We start from the raw sequence: 17,180 nt of genomic DNA on the forward strand, positions 1-17,180 counted from the left end.
ACAAACACAAATGAAACGAATCAAAGCCAACGAAGCACACAGCCTCCAACTCCCCCCATCTTCACTGCCCTCTGTTGTTACAAAAGCACCGATTTAATCAAAAATAACCTTCTTTTTATGGTTCAACACATTTAGTCTCTCTCTCTCTCTCTCTCTCTCTCACACACACACACACACACACACACACACACACACACACACACACACACACACACACACACACACACAGGTCACCAAAACAGTTTCTAAAAAGATGACATTTTTGTCCAAAAATTCAACTTTTTTTTCTAAAAATGACAACAGACCAATATGAATTATTCCATCAGTTTAATTTCTATCTCAAACATTCTGTTCATCAACCTAGTCCATCTCCCCTATTTTCATTTTATTTTTTGGGTAAATGATTATTGCTGAGGTATGAAATATCATAATTTTATGATATTTATAAAAATGAAGACTCGTGTTCCTTAGTCGAGACCACCTGACATGTTCTCTCTGTCAGTTCAGACAGACAGTCGCTGTTATGGAAAGTAAACGCTGATCTCCTCTCCCCTGACTGCAGCTGTCGTTATTCATGTTGTACCCAAACATCAGCAAGCATAAAGCACCAGTAACTCCACTTTGCTCTGGCCGGAGATGTTGAATAATCAGTTCCGCAGGGTTTTCCTGTCCAGCGCTGTTTGTCGTAAAGTTACTGGTTTTTGCGACAGTTCCGGTTGTTATGTTTGCCGATCTTTTTTTTTTTTTTTTTTTGCCGATTTGCTTTACGACATTTTTGACAAACCAGAAGTGTCAGCCTATGGCAAAGTTGTTTCTGGAGAGAATTGTTTTAATTATTTATTCGCTTTTTTCCTAGTTGAAGTCAAACGGAGATCTTGAAGTCTCACTTCTGAGGATACGAGAGAAGCTTACAATGCGAGAAGCGTCCGCACATTTTGTGCAGCTTTTGTCCACAGTGCTAGCTAACGAGCTCATTTAGCCTGAATCCTGTTTGTCAGCTTTCGTTCCTGGAGAAAGTACGAGCGAAATTCCATGTAAGACATCCTCGCGTGTTCACCCCGAGCCCTCTGGGTGCTGTCCTTAGCAGACTCACAGCCGGGTTTTGATCGTAAAATGTGGCTACAGCAACGACTGAAGGGGCTACCAGGCTTGTTATCAAGCAGTTGGGCGAGAAGACTCCTTATAGGACTGTTGCTCTTCCTCATTTTCTATTGGTACCTGGGAGCCGAGCGAAGATGGAGGTTATTCGGTGGCTCGGCCATGCCCGGAGGGGCGGCCGGCCAGTGTCTCTTGACTGAGATCTACAGGTGGAGGTCTCTGGTAGACCGAGGAGAAGGCATATACAGCACACCTCAGGAACGGCTAGACACGCCTTTTGTAACTGGAAACGGCCATATTCTGATTGATATTGAGTCTAACAAACTTTGGGTAGCCTCATCCTCACAGCCTGGCTCGGCTCCGGTACACCAGACTGAGTACTCTCCCAGAGTCACCGTCAGCCTGGATGGGGCGCTGGCCGAGGCTGAGGCTAACATGCTGTGGTTCCGGAAGGGATCGGTCCTGTCAGTCCGCTGCGCCTCACCAGCCACCCTGCAGTCAACCCGAGACTGTGTCACTATTAGAGAGGAGTTTATTGCTCATAGAAGCAGACCTAACGTATTTCTGCAGCGAATCCATATCAACAATCCCTCCGATAGGGCGCTTAACCTGGACTTATCGTCTGGAAATCCCTCTTTCGGTAGCAAGTTCTCCACCAGTGTGGAGAAACTGGAGGACAGAGAGGTAGTCCTCTCCTCTGGCAGGGTGCCGGTGGAAAAAAATAGGATGGTTCTGGTCGTGGTGGTCACCAAAAAGCTAAGCAGCAGGATCCATGTTTTGGCTAAGTCAGAGCACGTAGACAACATTGTGAGTGTGGTGTGGACCTCAGAGTCCATCGAGTCCTCAATGCTGGAGGAGACCTTCAGCGCCCTCAAAGATGGAGCCAAAAAGGAGCTGGAAGAGTTGCTGAGGACCAGTGAGGATGACCTGGTCAAACACCACCAGGAAGCCTGGAGGGAGCTCTTCATTTCAGGTGAGGAGTAGCAGTAGCTGGCTGCACCAAAAGCGATCACAGATGGTGTCACTGTACAGCCATAATGCAAGCGTGAGAGTAAGCAAACCTCCTTTAAAGCTAAATAAAAACAGTGCAGTGATTTGCAAGTCGTCCAAAGGTGAAGCTTTTTTTTTTAAGTTAGTAACTATTGTGTCTGCCTATAAAGACCCAGTTTAGTGTCTGTAGTTTTTTATTGGCAGTCACAAAAACACAACATTTGTTCCCATTTCTTTAGTTGAATCTACAAAAATACCAAAAATAACACAGAAGTAGCAAGACTAACAAATGAACTGAATCAGCAGCTACCACTGGAATAGGATGTGAGTGACCCTGTCTTTAATTTATTAAAGCTTCCTGTCAGCCAATAGTGTCTCTCTGTGTACAGTTAAATGTATTTTCAATAGCTACTTTCACCTGCTGTGTTATTCAGAAGGGGCCCAGGGAGTCATGTGAAGCTATAACTCTGCTTTTTGTTTCCATTCAGGTATTGAAATGAGGAAGATCATCGACTCCCACACGCCATCGAGCCGCACTGTGAACACCACCCTCTACTACATCTTGTCCTCCTCCGCGGCTCCGCTTCTGGACCAAAGGCTAAATGGCGAGGAGCGCGCCAGTCTCGAATCCAGTCTCAACTACGCTGACCACTGCTTCAGCGGCCACGCTACCATGCATGCAGAAAACCTGTGGCCTGAGAGAGTAAGCAGCACTGCTCAGATCCTGCAGCTGGTCACGCTGTGGACTCTGACTTTGCACAAAAGAGGCTGCAAGGTGTTGGTAGCTGCTGGGGCCCATGGAGTCATGCAGGGCATGGTGCTCAGCTTTGGTGGCCTTCAGTTCACAGAGAACCATCTTCAGTTCCAGACCGACCCAGACGTGCTGCACAACAGCTACGCATTGAGAGGCATTCACTACAACCAGGACCTCATCAACTTGGCGGTGCTGTTGGATGTGGACGGAAAGCCTTTTCTCCACGTGTCGGTAAAGCCGCAGGAAAAGCCGGTGAAGCTGTATGCCTGTGAGGCCGGCTGCCTCAACGAGCCCGTGGAGTTAACCTCAGAGATCAAAGGCCACACCTTCCCCGTCATGGTGACGCAGCCCATCACGCCGCTGCTCTACATCTCCACAGACTTGCGGCATCTGCAGGACCTCCGCCACACTCTGCACCTCAAGGCCATCCTCGCTCACGAGGAACACATGGCCAACAGGTACCCAGGCCTGCCCTTCCTCTTCTGGTTCAGCGTGGCCTCGCTCATAACTCTCTTCCACCTTTTCCTGTTCAAGCTCATATACAACGAGTACTGTGGACCCGGAGCTAAGCCTCTCTTCAGGAGCAAGGTATAAACAGCAGAGATGAAGCAGAACTGAACCCTGATGTTCTCTGCTCGAGTGTGTGTGTGTCGCTGGCTCAGTGCTCTCTCTGTGGGATGGGTTCTCAGTTTTGACTTTAACCTTTTCTGTCAATGAACTGTTTTCTAAACTCACATGGATCGTTTTGGCATAATGACATTACACACCTCTCCTTTCCAGCTCTTTCTACAGTTTTTGTTTCATGTTGAATGACTTGATAAAGATTTTCACTGCACATGTTTACTCTAAGAGGCTGAAGGCAAAGTCAGATCTCAGTTAAAAGCAGAGTAGCAACAAAGAGTAGCGTCCTTACAGAGTTGCAGTAAATCATTTAGTCTGCAGTCCTCTTAGCACATCTGTTTGCACTTCATGTTCGTTGTGGAATGTAAAACATTGTTGATTACAATGGTGAAATTTTGAGCACAAGGGGCTACTGTTTCATTATTTTTCTCCTGCTAGCTTACCCATCAATCCAGGCTGGTGTCTTAATCGCCTACAATAATGAGTTTTATGGTTGCTGTCAGGTTAAACAGTAACAAAAAGTCGGGAAATTAAAAAGAATAGGAAAAATGAATAAATGTACAAACAGATATCTGTGCTGTGATTTTGCTGATCAAACCTGGATTTAGTAAAATTGGTTTAATGTTTGAAATTGAAACCATGTGATCTCAGTTTTCTCAATTCTTTCTCAACTTTTCAATGTCAAAAATTCGGAGCTCCTTTTCCAAATAATCCCTTCTTTTAAAAATTGGCTTAACATGCCATGTTTATTACCCACATTCCTGTAGTGATGAACGATCTCTGAATGAAATGAAAATGATGGTTTCATTGTTCTATGACACTGAACAGTCCTCTTGGAGAGTTGTCCATTAGACAGGACATCATGTGTTTTAAATGTGGAGCAGCAATAATCAAACAGCCTCCCACATGAATTCACATTTAAAAGGCACCTTGACTGAATGTGTGCACAGCCTGTTATACTAACATTAAGACCTGATATAATAATAACAAGCCGCCATTGTTGTTTAAGTTGCATTGCAGTCTGGGTAATTCAACAGATGGTTCAAACTGAGCTGGAAGACATATCTGACATTAAAGCAAGGCGAGAATGTCAGTGCAGCCACTGCTGCCCTGCTGAGAGGAAGAGTGGTCATCATTTTATGATCACCTTATACTTTATACACCAGCTGATTGAACTTGGCTAAACCTCTGCAGTTATTGCTGCCTCTGTGATCAGGGTCGTGATGAGTACCAGTTTGCTTTCAGGAACAGGAACTGCGGCTGTGATTGGTTTACCACCCAGCAGGAAAGCATTTCTTATTTTTCATGTTTCTCAGACTATTCAAGGGTGTTTGGACTCTATCTGCCATTTGTCTGCTCTTTTAGGTGATTCGTACCAAGAACACCACAGTAAGTGTTGTGGGTATTGTCTTCTTCCACAATCCTTTCTAATAAGAAAGAGACCAGTGTCACTTCCCCTGATTCCTTTCAGCTTGAAATCAAAGCCAAAAGTAGCACACTGTGCCATGTTTTATACTTTGTGTAACCTGTTAAGTGGCAGTTGATAAAGACTGCTCTGAAGTGCCATCAGTTTACATCATTTACCCAGAGTGCATTGCTCATGTAAAGTAATTATAGGGTATATGTGTCAAACATTGAGGATTTTTAAACCAGTGACAGGTACTCCACAGGTTAGTGCTTTCATTTTGAAAAGCAGTTTTATGCTCCCAGTATAATGTTTGACTGAAACAAGTTCATCAGTTCATTTTGGAGTAAACCATCGGCCCAGAAACGCTCTGTTCATTAACAATACACAACAAATAACAGGCAGTCACAGAAAACACGAGCCAGCGTTAGCACCGCTCCGATAATGAAAGGAAATGTTAAACTGTGAAATCTGCAAATCGGTATCATATCGATCTGGAATATGTAGATTCTCTCATTTTATTTATTGGTTTGTAGACAAACCTAAGTGGAGACAAATGAAAGGCTAACGTGTTAGCTCTGCAGTCAGGTGTTATCGGTATTTCAGGAGAGCTTTCTTTGCTGTCTGATGGTGTCTGCTCATTTCTTTCTTCCTCGTTTCTTCACGTTTTCAGCACAACAAACAAACACACATCAATTTGGAAGCATAAAATACCAAAATTGGACATTTGCAAGAGAGGCAGGTTAAACGTTTCTCAGATCAGCATGAACCGTGTGCTTTCTTTGCCAGGTCTCTTTCTGCTGTTCCTTTCCCCCTGCGTTTTAATGATGTTTTATATCAAATCACTTAATTAAATGATGAGAAATATGTGGATTTGTCTCTGTCTCTTTTTTTCCCCCTGCTGCTCTGTGATATGTTCCTATGCTTTGGTCGGGGTCCTGTCACTCTCAGCATGTCTGTTTTTCTCCTGGGTGGAGTTGTTGGGTTGGGGTAGCCAGCTGTTTTAACCTTTCCCTCTGACTTCACCAGGTGACCAGCAAACATGAGGATAACTGCCATGACTCCTTGGACACTGAGTGAATGCTGCAGCTGTGTGATGCACACACATGTGGTCCTGCTTGAGCTTGGGGGGGGGGGGGGGGGTATTAACATGGATGTGCTGACCTGTAAGTCACAGTCGTCATCTGCTGCAGAGCGCTCCTGTAAAACTAACTGGTTAAAATGGAATTTAGTTTATTAACCCAGAAAATAGAGCTCATAAACCCAAAGCATGATCCAGTGATCCAAAAACTAAGTGAAAGCAAAAGTTTAGTAGTTATATTATATTTCAGTTTTTATGACCAGAGATTGTGGCTGTTTGACCAAACCTCTGGTACCAGCTTCTTAAAAGTAAATGATAAGATTTAAGCTACAGCTGAGTCAGTTTACCTGAGTTTACATGATTCTTGCATTTTTCAAATAATTCTGGCACTTTAGGTTTTGTTTGTCAGTAATGAGACAGAAGACATTCTATTGAAAAGGTGTCGAACAGACATTTTTAAGTTCAAATGGGGATGATGGTAGACATTTTATTCATCAGAAAAGCTGTTAGGTATCATGTGCAATGTACGTGTTTCTAATAATTTAATAATAACTTTCATTATAATAATTTCTAAGGGAAGCATGTAGAATATGGAAAGTACTGGTCCCAACACACAATCCTGCAGAACTCGTGCATGAGGAAAAATCATCATTCAGATAAATGATGTATCAGACAGATGAGATTAGACCAGCACAACTATTTTAATGCCAACAGTTTATTCTAGTGTCTGCACAGAGCTCAGTGTCAGAGGCCATGACAACATCATTAGTAACTTGTAGCTCTGCTGTTTTCTATCTTTACTGAAGCACTTCAAAAACAATTTGCAACTGACTATTTATAACAACTTTAATAAAATAAATAAATCGAAGGTTAGAATTGATTTCAGAATTTGCAAAAATACTTGTATCAAATAAAGGGTTTTAAAAACAAAGCAAACTCAGTTTATGTGTGTACACATTTCTACTACTTTTAACAAGTTGCAAAAAATGTTTTGTATTTTTCAACTGAGGTTCTTACGTGAGTGTATGTTCATGAACACGTTGTAGCCGAGAGGATGTGAAGCTTTTAGTTTCTGTTGTGTGTGCCTTATAATGAAGAAAGAAGCTAGGGTGATTTCTGATCATGTAAATTTAAAGCAAATGATTTTTTGTCTTACACTGGGGAGAATAAATCACGAATTATTGTGAGAAAATATTGAAATGTGTTCATTTTTTCTCTCTTCTTTCATCTGGGACCCATCGGACCCAGTGTCGGCTGAATGAAACAGAACTAATAGGTGAACAAACTGCACATAATTTACTGAACAACGATTTGGCAGCGTTGTTAACCCAGGATTATCTACATGTCTAATTTGGCAAAGGTTTTACACTTCCCAATGCAACCCTCCTGATTTACCTGGGCTCGGGACCAACATTAGGAATAAACTGGTTTGGCTGGTTTCCAAGCAGCCTATATCAGCTTCAGGGTCAAGTTTTATCGAGAAAAAAAAAAGTGTGAAACTTAATCTGGAGCCTATTCCAACTGTCCCTGGGCAAGAGACAGGTCAGGAGCCCATAACAGGTCTAACACCAAAAGATCTGGAAGACCACAAAAGAAGGTTCTGTGGAAGCTAGAATATATTCCTTTGTGTCCAGTTACAAGGAATTGTCTGTCCCAGTGAGCACAGTGGCCTCCAGTTCTCTTCCTGCCTGGCAAATCTGAGCAATCAGGGTAGAGAGGCTGTAGTTAGTGAGGTGACCAAGAACCCGATGGTCACTTCAACAGAGCTTCAGTGCTGCTTTGTGGAGTGAGGAGCATCTTCCAAGACATCCATTTCTGAAGCACTGCAACAATTAGCCCTGTATGGTAGAGCTGCCAGACGAAGCCACTCCTCAGTAAATGATGCATTACATGAGAAATAAAATTCTTTAGTCTGATGAAACAAAGGTTCACCTGTTTGGCTTGAATGCCAATCATGATGTCTGGATGAACCAGGCACGGCTCATCACCTGGTCAGTACCATCCCCACAGTGATGCGGTGGCAGCATCATGTTGTGGGGATGGCTTTGGGGGGAGACTGGAAACTGAGAGACTAGTAATGGTCAAAGGAAAGATGAACGTGTACAGTGCATGCTTGTTGATAACCTGCTCCAGAGCAATCTGGACCTCCAACTGGTGCAAAGGTTCATCTCCCAACGGGACAATGACAGTAGGGACACAGAAAGGGACTGAATCAGGACCACTCTTTGAATGTCCTTCAGTGTCCCAGGAAGGGCGGAAACTTGAATCCAATGTAATATCTGTAAACCTTTATAAACAATATTAATGACATAATTTTATAACTAAATCATGAATTGTTTTGATGCAGCCCACCACAGCTGTATTTTAATTTTTGACACATCCTTGGTTTGCTTGAGGTCACATGCAGATGATCAGAGGACAGAGGACACGAGAAGCACATTGTAAAGAAACAATGAATGCAAGTGGTGAACTGAAATGTGCTGTCAGCCTCAACCTGAGTCTGTGTGTTTGTAAATTCAAATTCTTGCAAAAGTAATCATCATGTTTCTGCAGACTGATTGTTCCTGTTTTTGTTTTTGATCCAACGAACAAGCTGCTCATCTGATGAAGGCATCCTGTGACCAGTTGATATTGTCTGTGCATCCACCACCAATGAAATCTTTAGTCTGGCAGAGTGGAAGCAGACAAACACTATTCCATAAACATGGAAAAGTGTAGGTCTTCCAACTGATTTAGACGAATGTTGTCATATAGCAATGAAGCATGTCACCTTCACAAGGCAGCTTTTAAGTAATTAAAAGGCTGACACATATGCAGTACATTCTAGAATCATCTAAGGCAGTGGTCCCCAACCTTCTCTGAGCCATGAGTCGTAAGCTCATGTTCAAAGATGACAGTATGCATAATTGGCCTCCTCTTTCACTCCTCTATCAAACCATCTGTCTTTTCTGTCCAGAATGTGAACATCAGCATCCTCGAAAAGTGACCTTTGTCCTAGGGTGCAGATGTGCGGCTGAGTCATGTGCTGTCAGTATGGCTCTTCTATGTTGTGCCATGTGTTTATGGTTTAGGTTCTCCAATGTAACGGACTGAGCACTCCTCACTGCTCTGCACAGCATACACAATGTTGTTTAGTTTCTGTTTTGTCCTGGAGATGAACCTCCACAGACCAGTTTTAGTAGTAGTTCTGTGTATCAATACCAAGAAAACATTACGACGGCTTCAGTGCAATAAAAGCACAACAAAAAAAGTCTAAGTACCATCGCTGAAGAGCCTCTTGAGGGTTTCTTATTTCTGTTTTTTGCAGAAAGTGTATTGAATTGTTGTTGTTTCTGCACACTTCCAGGCAATTTCCAGGCCTCCTTGAATTTTGGAGAGCATCAGAAAGCACCAGTCTGTGTTTAACAAATGTTCAGGCAAATAGCCCCATTTTAAGTGAGTGAAGCCACTGCTGTGGTAGCTGCTCGAATATTTGGGCCATCTAAATAAGAACACCTGGCTATCCTGAACTTGCTTCATAGTTCACCTTTCTGAAAACCTTTAAATGTTATTGTGTATGAAGCAATGACATGCTCTGACAGAGTATACTCTTACACATTCCCAGCTGCATCTTGGCTCTGAGCTGGGCTGTTCTGCATCTTTACCTCCGTTTCAGTCAAAGATTACTAAACAAACAAAACCATACCTTCCATAGAGTGCAGAGTCTGGACAAAGCTTAGTTACTTTGTTAACTGTCTAATGTCTAACTTTAACACAATTAATCAGAGCCCTGTATTTAAGCTGGATAAATGAATAGTTAACTTCCTTGTGATTTTTTTAAATGTATTTTTCCCATAGCTCAAATACTGTGCAAACCAGACACAGAACCACGCAGAGTTTGATGAGACAGTCCTAAAGCCGGATCACAGGCATTCAGGAATAACTGACTCCATGCAGGACGCAGAGGCTTGAATAAAGTGTATTTTACTGAAACAGTAGGCACACGTTTGAAATCTTCACAGTCACCCTCCAGAACAAATGAAATGCTAAACTTAAGGTACAATAAACACTATAAAAAACTAAATGTATTCGTAATCAAACTTTTTTCTACACTGCCTAGCTAACACAGCAGCCCTCCCAACCACAGGGCACAGTGAAGTTTTCAGTGTAAACGTTGGAGCTGACGGCCATTAGGTCAGGAGACAGTTACAAAATATCCATCAATGAAAATTGTCTTGGGACCTGAATTCAGCTGAGAACTATTTAACATGGGGAATCCTGAGCACGTCCTGTTAGTGCAGTAATAGCTGAGCTGCCATTGAGAGCTGGGTATGTATTGGATGAGATGAACTATGAGTCTTTGAGCATGCTGATCTGAGCAAAGATCTTGAGTGCAGGCCCCAGTTTGATGTTCATGGTTCCCATTAGGTGGTCCTCCTTCAGCAGCAGCAGGGCCTGCCCGTCGATCTCCTGAGAGCGGAACTCCTCGGCAATTTCCAGGCAGCCTGCAGCAACAGAGCGACAACGGTGAGTTCACAGCTCACATGCAGTCCTTACAGAGAACAGTAAAACAATCTATCGGAGATCTCTTTGCAAGAAAAGGGAAGCACAAAGAGAGCGGAATCAGAACAGGACACTGCTGAAGTCAGGCATCAAAGAAATCACTATGATCGACTGTTGTTGTGTAATAATCAGATAGTGACAACCCTAATCTGCATAGAGGGTTGGGATTTCCATGCTGTTAACACCTGTTTGGTGTTCAGCTTCACTTCTTACAATTTCACTGCTGCCTTTGTTGTGTGGCCAAAGTCGACCAGTCTGATGTCCGACAGGATCATGTTCGTGACCAGCCTCGAGTTCACGAGTAAAAATCAGTAAAAATCCTGACTACTAAATGTTCTGCAGTCAGCTGTTAGTCAAGTGGCTTTATTGTCATTCCAACCACGTGTAGTGGTGCAGTACACAGTGAGACGAGACAGCATTCCTCCAAGACCATGGTGCTACATGGTCTACAACAAAGACACAACAGAATGATACAGACACAACAGTGCAATAGAAATGCACAAAAGACTGAGTGTTGTGCAAAAAGTCACTTGGTGTAAGAAGGTGTGTGTCAGCGTGTCGGTCCAGTCACTGAGTGTTCTGGAGTGTGAGGGAAGAAACTGTTTGGCAGTCTGGCAGTGAGGGCCGAATGCCGCGGTATCTCTTGCCAGAAGGCAGCAGGATGATGAGTGTGTGTGAGGGGTGTGTGGGGTCGTCCACGATGCTGGTGGCGTTACAGATGCAGTGGGTGCGATAAGTGTCTGTGATGGAGGGAACAGAGGCTCCAATGATCTTTTCAATGATCTAGTTAGTGGTACTTGGGAATAACAGCAACCCAGACATGGAGTGGTAGGCCACATAAAATCACAGTCAGCTCCAAACTTCAGGTGGTCTTCAGATTAGATCAAGAAAAGGGTGGAGAGGGGCTCATGGAGCAGTTTTCCACAGCTGAGCAACTGCATCCAAGCCTTGCATCACTAAACTCAAAGGGGGTGGAGGAAAAAATTGATACAGCATAGCATCACCAAATTTTTCGCAGGCATATTGTATTAATACGGGGAACCCAAATATTGATATTTTATTATTATTTTTTAAAGACAGCAAATATCCCCTGACAGGAGGTAACCTTTCAGCAAATAGTCATAGCCTCACTTGGACAGATTGGTTGCAATCTCAGAGAGATTGTCAAGGCTTTGCTGTCTAATTTATGAAGGCACAGAGTGTCAGAAGTACAGACATTATTGAAATAGGCCGAAGTGCAAATACCTGAATTAAAAAAAATACTGCAGTAAAAGTTGAAGTATTAAATCAATTTTACTCGAGTATAAGTAAACAAGTGAAATGTACTGAAAGTAAGGAAGTAAAGAGTAGCTCCATGAAGGACAATTCTACCAACGGTAACTACACCTAGTTTTACATTAGACTACAACGGGAGAATACAAATCTACTTTCTAATTCTAATGAATGCACTAAGCTTAAACGAGTGATGCAGGACACAGGCAGTGAAAGACAGTTTCCAAACATCATTCCAAACTGTTGCCTATATTGTAGAGGGCGACTTTGCCTCCACATCTAAACAGAAAAACGTTTACAGTCGGGGTTTAAGGTGGGATTCAGTAACTCTACATCAGTTGTGATTATTAGTGAACAGGTCAGCTGACCTGCTGCTCTTTGTGGATTTAGACAACTGAATTCAACTAAATGTAAGCAGATGTTTACTGAGCCATCTTTGCTGACTTATCCTACTCTAACAGTACACTGTCTTTATACAGTTGGTAGAAATTCAGTGAATGAATCTAAGCGACAGCAGCTCCAGTCCACATTAATCTTTGCTACATTTAATGTAACCCAACACTGACTGTGAGCAAGCTAACCTGTTTAACCTGCACAAAACTACCATGCAACATCAGCATTTGAATAACACAAAGTTACTATACTTAGCTCGTTTTGCAGGGAGTTTCACAATGTGAAAATATACAACTTATCAAAACACATTATATACAGATCTAATATGGGAATAAAAATGAGGACATTACATGTAACCTTTAAATCTGCAGCTCTTACCTTTAACTATAAACTGTTCATCTGTCTTCCTCCATCTCTGACTAAAGTTACACTCTTTTCTCTCCCTGGGAATCCAGCAGCTGGACCTTTAGTTAGCAACACACTGTCACAGACTGCACACACACACAGTTTGTGTGTTTGCTGATGTTTGTTCAGCTGACAGAAATGTTGCATTTGAAATGACCTGCTACTTAAAACACTTCAAATGCACATTTACATTACCAGCCTTTATGGATCACAGAAAATGATCCATGTGACAGCTTTACTAGAAATGTGTTAAAATCTATAAGAAACATAGAAAACATGTCAATAAAATGAAACACTGTTGTAAAAAAAGACACGATCATTCATTGTTAACGTGGTGATTCAGCACACAGAATGGTATCATTTTAAATCCAGTTGATCATTTTAACATTGAGTGCACTCTCACTGCTGATTCCTAAGCTGATGGTTAAACATTAGAGCTCTGCAACTTTAATCTTTAAATGGATCCAGTTTAAAGCTTACTGGAAAGCTTTAAACTAATGAACAGGTAATCGTAACATGTGTCCTGTGTTCTTGTGACAATGTGACAGTTTGTGATTCATTCAGTGTTTTTTAGCAAAGCACAGTTTAACAAGCTGCACATATAAAACACATTCAACCAGCAGTAACTCTATAATATGCTTAAAACAAACTGTAAATGTGGCACTTCCAGCCGATTTTAAACTGAAACCTGTATCTGACGGTTTCAGCTTTTATTCTCTCAGCTGCACACTCAGTGTTGGATTTGAGAGCAAATATTAAATATAAAAATAGAATTCAAACATAATGTATGTATGACTTTGATATACAGTGAAGGTTCTGCCAACATGTTGGGCGTGGTGTCGCAGAATGAAGTTGTGTCTAAACATCGACATTATTTATTACAGACGTTCATTAGGGAAACAAAGACACCTCCATTAAAAAACAATAAACCCTCCTACTGTGTGTGTACAGAGGTCGGGCAGATTTTCCAGGACAGGTGATGCTACTTTCTGGAGAACTGATTGTTGATCTGGATTTTAACCTGCTTCAGAGCTAGATAGGTTCACAGCACAAGTTACCATGACGACTTACCCTGTTAAGGAGTAAACCACCTTAGTAGTACAGAAAACCCTGGGTTAACCCTTAAGTTACTTGGAAAGCCAAACTTGTGTTTTGCAGTTAAATGCAGCCTTTTGTCTTCCATGGATATTCTCAGCCATCACTGCTGTTTCACTCCCCTTCACACAGACACACAGGTGGTCCTGAATACTCAGTGTCATTACATCAGTGGCTTGATGACCTGAAAACAGCCACTCTCAGGAAGCAGTTATTGTTGATGGGGACTGTTCTACCACACTGGGCTGGCTGTCATTTCCAGTTAGTAGCACAGGTCATCTACTAACTGGAAGGTTGGTAGTTCGATCACCGCCCTCTTCAGCTTGCCTAATTAGATTAGATACTAATTCCAAGTTGCTCTCTGATGCTTCAGTTAGAGGATGGTGATCGAACTACCAACCTTCCAATTAGAAGTTGACCTGTGCTACTAACTGGAAGTGACAGCCAGCCCAGTGTGGTAGATGTGGGACAACAGGTCATCTACTAACTGGAAGGTTGGTGGCGTCTGAATTGGTGAAGGCGGTCGCACTTTTCTCCTCCTCTCCCTTATCTTCCCTGCTTAGCCTCTTGTGTCCTTGTCTAGTCTCGTGTTTTTTGTATTACTTTTCCCTGGAACACTCTCTCACTGTCGTTCTCTAAAACCTAAAGAGGAATTATGGATTTGATCAACTGGCCCCTGAATGCAATTGACACCCTTTTCTCAACGAGAAGTCTGGGCTCGGGTGAGCCTGAGTGTCCTGGAGGTACTTTCCCTGCCGGATACACGATGGACAGGTGGCAGAACTGGAGGGTTGTGTGCCTGGCGGGACTGTCGATCGAAGACGCTGAAGATATCTACCTATTTGGAACCATGATAACAGGGTTCTTGTTGATCGGAGCTGGCTTGGCCCTGGCTTATTGAAGATAAAGAAAGCGGAATCGGCTGTTCAAAACCCCACAAGGCTGCCCGCTGGGATTGAATCGATGGGATGAGTGGTGAGTTCTCAAAATGGGCTCATTGAGCGCAACACGGACTTCAGGAAGGGCAGAGCAGACCCGGCCCCACTTTACATTCACGGGAGCTGTGTGGAGAGGGTACACTCCATGAGGTTTCTGGGCGTGCAGATATCTGATGACCTCTCCTGGACTGCAAATACTACAGCGGTGGTTAAAAAGGCCCAGCAGCGTCTCCACTTTCTGAGAGTGCTCAGGAGGAACAACCTGGAGGAGAGGCTGCTGGTGACATTTTACAGAGCCACCATAGAGAGCATCCTAACGTACGGCATAACAACATGGTATGCAGGGTGCTCAGCTGCAGACAGGAAAGTACTGCAGAGGGTCATCAACACAGCCCAGAAGATCGCTGGCTGCTCTCTGCCCAGCCTGGAGGTCACTGCAAACTCTCGGTACCTCAGCAGAGCTGGCAATATCATCAAGGACCACTCTCACCCCAGCAACCAACTGTTTGAACTATTACCGTCAGGCCGACGGTACAGGTCACATAAAACCAGGACAAACAGATTCAGGGATAGCTTCTTTCCCAGAGCTATCACCGTAGTAAATAAGCACAAAAACAATTGAACCTATTCCATACCGTCACTGTCATTATATTATGCTGCTATTCATACTGTCATTATATTAATGCTGCTATCCTGTATATATCGTACTTACTATTGTTTGAGTACTTACGATTGTTTTTTTTGTACTTTTTATATTTTACATTTATATTTATTATTGAAACTTGCACCAAGGGAGTGGCACTCCAATTTCGTTGTACTCTGTACAATGACAATAAAGGCTATTCTATTCTATTCTATTCTATATCTTGGAGAAGAACACTGAGAATAAGACCTCTGAGCGAAAATTTGATTACACCTTGGAGAAGCTCACTGCAGTCGTGAGTTCTCAGAATCGGCTCTTTGAGCACAAGAATGGACTGATGGTAAATGGACTGATTCTTATATAGCGCTTTTCTACTCTCCCGGAGTACTTAAAGCATATACAACACGCCACATTCACCCAGTCACACCCATTCTCACAAGCACTACCTCTATACTGAGTGCTTTCTAACTACACTCACACACATTCATACTCCGATGGATGCATCGGAAAGCAACTTGGGGTTAGTATCTTGCCCAAGGATACTTGGATGCAGACTGGAGGAGCTTGGGATCGAACCTCCAACCTTCCGATCAGTAAGTGACCTGCTCTACCTCCTGAGCTACAGCCACCCAGAATGACAACATCACGGAGCGTAAGTTTGATAACATCATGGAGAAGCTCACGGCTCTCCAACAGGAGATTGAGAGACCAGTGTCGGACTGTTAGAACAGCTTTGAAATTCACATGAGTTGTTCGCACTAAAGTAAAAACCACCATCACTTCATGCAGCTACCACTTCGGCGCCAGCTGTGATCTCAAGGCTGGAGCTGAACAAAAACACCCTGATAACAGACGGTGCTTAGACTGTTCCTCCCCTATGCAAGGCCACCTGGCTGGCTGGCTGGAAGACTGTTTACTTAGCCTGGCAGGGCGAAGGACACCGTCTCAGCTGAACTCTGGACACACACACACATACACTGATACACACTCATCCCCCCTCCCTTTCCAAACGGCTTCGATGCTTGTCCCCTCCCGGGGAAGATGGCGGTCGACTGGACCAGCGCAGACATGCTGCAGGACCGGATGCACTGTTTACACCGGCTCTCTATTACCCTTTGCTCGCCCCTGTTGCTTGTCTTGTGTTTCTATGGTGTATTGATAGTCATGTGCTTTTTGTATGCACTGAGGTGTTTTGTTTTTTTTTCTGTTCTCAAACTGATCTCCCTGTTGGAGCTCAGTCTGGGGGGAGTTCTTTTTTCTCCTCGTATTTCCTCATGTTGTGTATTTACCATTGTTATACCTCTCTGACCTGTCTTCCCCATGTGATGTTTGTGTAGGTCAGAAGGGTAAGATGGCGCTGGCACGGCTGGCAGCCTTAACCCAATTTCCCTTGGGATGAATAAAGTCTGATCAATCAATCAATCAATCAATCAATTGATGATGAGGCTTCAGCAAACCACAGGATCAGCTGAGTCAGGATCAATTTAATCTGCGTCAGATCTTTGCTGGATTTTTTAAATTTGGTCAGCTGCTGTAGACAGCTTGTTCTGTCCTCCATTTGTCCAGATATCTCGAGTTTTTAAAGAACATACCCAACACACCATCCCAAAGGCTCTTTGGTAATACCTTGGTGGTGTAAAAATATTATTTTATGCCTGACACACCGTATCATCTTTGGCATTTTTATATATTTCACTGGAAAAACAAACTTGCTGGCAGCTGCCAGTGCAACCCCTTAGCTCCTTGTAGATACACATCTGGTATCAGTTTTAAAATCCGAGGTGACTTTGTTGTTGAGTTACTGCATTCAGAAGGTTACAGAAACTTGACCACTAACCTTGAGGTCAAGGTCACTGAGATTTGAACTCGTCAAAGATGGTAAAATGTAGTCCCTAAGGACCCCAAAGCGCTTCACACTACATTCAGTCATCCACCCATTCACA

The 17,180-nt window shown here is 43.1% G+C and overlaps 2 protein-coding genes across 3 annotated transcripts in view; one reads left to right on the top strand and one right to left on the bottom strand.

Moving 5' to 3' along the window:
• Positions 1 to 396: 396 nt before the first annotated feature.
• kiaa2013 (KIAA2013 ortholog) lies at positions 397 to 7,131 on the top strand. Its single transcript, XM_080899897.1, has 3 exons — positions 397 to 2,071; positions 2,577 to 3,430; positions 5,898 to 7,131. The coding sequence occupies exons 1-3, from the start codon at positions 1,114 to 1,116 to the stop codon at positions 5,946 to 5,948; spliced, it is 1,863 nt and encodes a 620-aa protein (XP_080756023.1). The 5' UTR covers positions 397 to 1,113; the 3' UTR covers positions 5,949 to 7,131.
• Positions 7,132 to 9,888: 2,757 nt separating this feature from the next.
• phc2a (polyhomeotic homolog 2a) overlaps positions 9,889 to 17,180 on the bottom strand; it is a 25,564-nt gene continuing 18,272 nt past the window's right edge. Inside the window, exon 6 of one of the 2 annotated variants that reach the window (XM_080899532.1) lies at positions 9,889 to 10,433. In XM_080899532.1, coding sequence (XP_080755658.1) covers positions 10,279 to 10,433 — 155 coding nt within the window. In that variant the 3' untranslated portion in view covers positions 9,889 to 10,278. The remainder of the gene's footprint in view (positions 10,434 to 17,180) is intronic. The other variant, XM_080899531.1, reaches the window with a different exon arrangement.

This window comes from Rhamphochromis sp. 'chilingali', assembly GCF_963969265.1.
Source record: "Rhamphochromis sp. 'chilingali' genome assembly, chromosome: 12".
Taxonomy (NCBI): domain Eukaryota; kingdom Metazoa; phylum Chordata; class Actinopteri; order Cichliformes; family Cichlidae; genus Rhamphochromis; species Rhamphochromis sp. 'chilingali'.

Excerpts from the sequence above, each read along its gene's own strand:
- kiaa2013 (XM_080899897.1), top strand. The coding sequence starts at position 1,114 with ATGTGGCTACAGCAACGACTGAAGGGGCTACCAGGCTTGTTATCAAGC. Across the intron at positions 2,072-2,576 it reads GAGGGAGCTCTTCATTTCAG|GTATTGAAATGAGGAAGATC; the intron begins GTGAGGAGTAGC and ends GTTTCCATTCAG. Across the intron at positions 3,431-5,897 it reads AGCCTCTCTTCAGGAGCAAG|GTGACCAGCAAACATGAGGA; the intron begins GTATAAACAGCA and ends TGACTTCACCAG.